The sequence below is a fragment of the Otolemur garnettii genome, unplaced genomic scaffold (genome assembly GCF_000181295.1).
Source record: "Otolemur garnettii isolate 467f Iridium unplaced genomic scaffold, OtoGar3 scaffold00105, whole genome shotgun sequence".
NCBI classification, from domain to species: domain Eukaryota; kingdom Metazoa; phylum Chordata; class Mammalia; order Primates; family Galagidae; genus Otolemur; species Otolemur garnettii.
In genome coordinates, this window is record NW_003852500.1 from 1,309,116 (window position 1) to 1,312,727 (window position 3,612).

At 44.8% G+C, this 3,612-nt stretch overlaps 1 protein-coding gene across 2 annotated transcripts in view; it reads left to right on the forward strand.

The window, feature by feature from the left end:
• Positions 1–3,612, forward strand: part of LOC100952962 (phylloquinone omega-hydroxylase CYP4F11-like) — a 27,766-nt gene that overhangs the window by 5,762 nt on the left and 18,392 nt on the right. For both annotated transcript variants that reach the window (XM_003796622.2, XM_012809441.1), the window contains exons 5-6: positions 1,981–2,102; positions 2,876–3,146. In XM_003796622.2, the coding sequence (XP_003796670.1) occupies positions 1,981–2,102; positions 2,876–3,146 (393 nt within the window). The remainder of the gene's footprint in view (positions 1–1,980; positions 2,103–2,875; positions 3,147–3,612) is intronic.

The following is a 3,612-nucleotide window of genomic DNA, read 5'->3' on the forward strand; positions in this document are numbered from 1 at the left end:
GTGCTTAAACAGTGTCAGTTTCTGTTTCTCACACAGAACTCTGCAAACTCAGTGATGAAGCTACTGCTGCAAACAAACCAGTTCCAAACTCACTAGTTTAAGGCAATGTGTTCATGATTGCTAATAAGTCTGTGGGTCTGTTGGCTAGTTCTTCTGGATGTAGAAGGGGTCCTTGATGGTGGATGATGAGCTCCAGGTCAGTCAGGCAGCTTTGCTGATCCTGACTCAGTCTCGCACATGTGTGGGACTTGGCTGGCATCAGGCTAATCTAGAATGGCCTTAGCTGGACAGCTGGACTTTCCTCCACATGATTCTCTTTCTCCAGTAGAAATACCGGAGTTGTTCACATGGCAGAGAGACAGGGTTCCAAAGGAATGAGAGGAGCCGGCTGCGCCTCCTGGAGCTTACGTTTTTTTAGAGTGATTATGTCATTCATCATATCTTATCACACCATATTGGCCAAAAAAAGAAAAAGCCAAAAGTTCAGCATGGAATCAAAGAGGGGTAAAATAGGCTCCATCTCTTAATGGATATTGCTGAAAAATTAGATTGCAAAGGGTGTGAATACAAGCAGAAGAGGAGGATTGTGGCTATAGATTTTTTGAAGTGCCCAGGATATTTTTCTTTCTTGTAAGGGACTGGGTCATCTTGTTACTATTTCATGAATTCTACCAGAAGACACAAGACTCCAGGGTCAGAGACAAAGGGCAGTTTACAACTCATGGCACAGCAAGGAGCATGTGCTTCTTTTTGGTTTGCCTCCTTCTTCCAAGCTATACAAATCCCGTGTGGGAGGCACGGATGGGATTCTACAGATGCCTGCTCATGGAGTATATTGCATTATAGAGGGAGAGCATGAGGCTTAAAGTGCTTTTATAACAAGCAGACACAAGCCTGATATGTATCCAGGAGGAAGCATTAATTGATCCCTCAAGGCTGTTCTCTGAAAACAGAATTCTGAGCAATAGCCCAAGTTAAGAACATCAGGGCTTTGCATTCTTGATATGCCTAGCAAGCATGCTCATTGTCCATGGAGGACTATCTCTCCCCACGCAGGGATATTTCAGAAATGAATTTATAACAAGAAGGATGAGGAAAAGCAGTATTTTTGACACTTACTATATGACAGAAATGATCCCATTTGCCAATTCCATGATATAATTTATCCGATTTAATTTCAACAATCCTGTGAGTTAGAGGTTATTTTTTCCCATTATAGATGATGAACCTAAGAGCGAGAAAGATTAGAGCAATTGTATAAGATAAACCACATAGTTATCTCTAGGGGTAGGGATAGTTATCCCTAGCATGCCTAGGGATGGTGGAGTAGGCATTCTAACCTGGCTTATCTGACACCAAAGCAAGATATCTTTTTTTTCCCTAATAGATATAGTCTACCTCTGTTGCCTGGGCTAGAGTGCAGTGGCATCATCATAGTTCACTGTAACCTCCAACTCCTGGTCTGAAGCAATCTTCCTGCCTCAGCCTCCTGAGTAGCTGGGGCAACAGGCTTGTACCATCAAGCCCAGCTAATTTTTTTCTAGTTTTTGGTAGAAATGGGGTATTTCTCTTGCTAACGCTGGTCTTGAACTTCTAAACTTAAGTGATCCTCCCATCTTGGCCTTCTAGAGTGCTAGGATTATAGACTTAAGCCACCACACTCAGCCCAGGACACTTTAACTGTCACTAAAGATTTGGTGGGTGGGACCTAAGAGAAGGCAATAAGTTGACCAAGGGCACAGGGAATATAGGATGCAGAGCTTAAATATGAAACCATGTCTCTCGACTCCCAGATATAGGGTTTAATATCTTAATAAGTAAAAGCTTTTGCTTTCATTCAAGCCTGGTCCTCCCTGGAGATGGGCACCTGGAACAAAAGAGCAAGAGGCTGGTTCTGGGTACTCCATAATGATGTTTGGATTGGGGAGGGCCTCAAGAAATCTGGGACCGAGTCCCTTCTTTGTCTCATTCTATGATCAGGCCAAGTGGCAGCACCTGGCCTCAGAAGGCAGTGCCCGTCTGGACATGTTTGAGCACATCAGCCTCATGACCTTGGACAGTCTGCAGAAATGCATCTTCAGCTTCGACAGCAACTGTCAGGAGTGAGTCTTTGCCCATGGTGTGGGAACTTGAGCCACAGACCCAAGGGAGTAGGTCTGACCCAAGGGAGGGCGGACTGACCAGAACAACCACAAGAGCCTTGGTGGAGCAGGTACTTCATGCCTGAGCTTTGAAGGATAGAGGAGGGTTGGTAGAAATGTGTGAGTGAAGGAGGCTAGGATGAGCGTGTACATGGAGCACGTACAAGAGACAGTGAAAATGAGGTTGTAGAGGATGACAGGGGATAGAGCTCAAGCATATTGAAAACCCTAAGAAAGTGGTATGAACTTTATCATGATGTTTCAAGGAGACAATTGAAGGTGTTTGAGTTGAAGATGGGCATGATTAGAAATTATCTAAGTGGAGAACTGACTGTCATGTAGACACTAGACAGAGTTGACTTTGGATGCAAGGATGCTAGTGTGGGGGCAGGCTCATAAACTAGTTGGAATCTGATAATATCTGAGCTATGCCCACAGTACTGGGAAAGAGAAGGGGTAAGACTAGATATTGAGTAAGAGACAGAGGAATGGAGCATAATGTACAAGCTGTGTTGTGGGTGCCTAGTGGTGCATAGAGAGCTCACAGAAATGAAATCCAGGAAGAGAGTTTGTAGCCTTCAGTTTCATTACTGATCCCCTCTGTGCATCCATGGGACCATCTTTTTCTGGAGGCTCATTGTCCTGATGGTAGGTAGATCCTGTCTGTCATTGGGAGGTGCTCCTGGGGCTCCAGGTGTGTTCAGTTGTTTCTTTCCCATTCCCTCATCTTGCAGAAAGCCCAGTGAATATATCGCCACCATTCTGGAGCTCAGTTCCCTTATAGAAAAAAGGAGCCAGAACCCCCTCTTGTTCCCAAACTTCCTGTATTATCTCACTCCCAATGGGCGGCGCTTCCTCAAGGCCTGCAGGCTGGTGCATGACTTCACAGATGCTGTCATCCAGGAGCGACGCCGCACCCTCCCCAGGCAGGGTATCGATGACTTCCTCAAGGCCAAAGCCAAGACCAAGACTTTGGACTTCATTGATGTGCTCCTGCTGAGCAAGGTGGGCTTCCTGGGATGGGAATTCAAAAGAAAGAATGGAGCTTTATGTCTAATCTGTATCAAAGAATCCGAACTTGAACCAGTGGGTAATGGGGAACCATGGAAATCACTGGAGTGAAGAAAGGTTGGCCGGAGATACGTTTTAGAGATAAGTCTGTGAGGTGTAGCCAGCAGGTGACTGCTAGTTCTGAAATTGCAAAAACCCTGACATTTTAATTTATTTACAACTTATTATGCTATTCTGTCACATTTTTAAATGTATCTATATATGTGTGTCTTTGTCTATGTCTTCATGTCTGAAGATTCACCTAACCCCTATATCAGAGCAGCCCATTTATTATTCAGCCAGAATAGGACTTTAGTGCTGGCTTCCCCCTCCCAAATTCCTCCCAGGGAAATGCAATGTCTTTACCTATTAGTGCACCAGAAATTACACCACAGAAAAGGGGGCCCCACATTATGGGTCT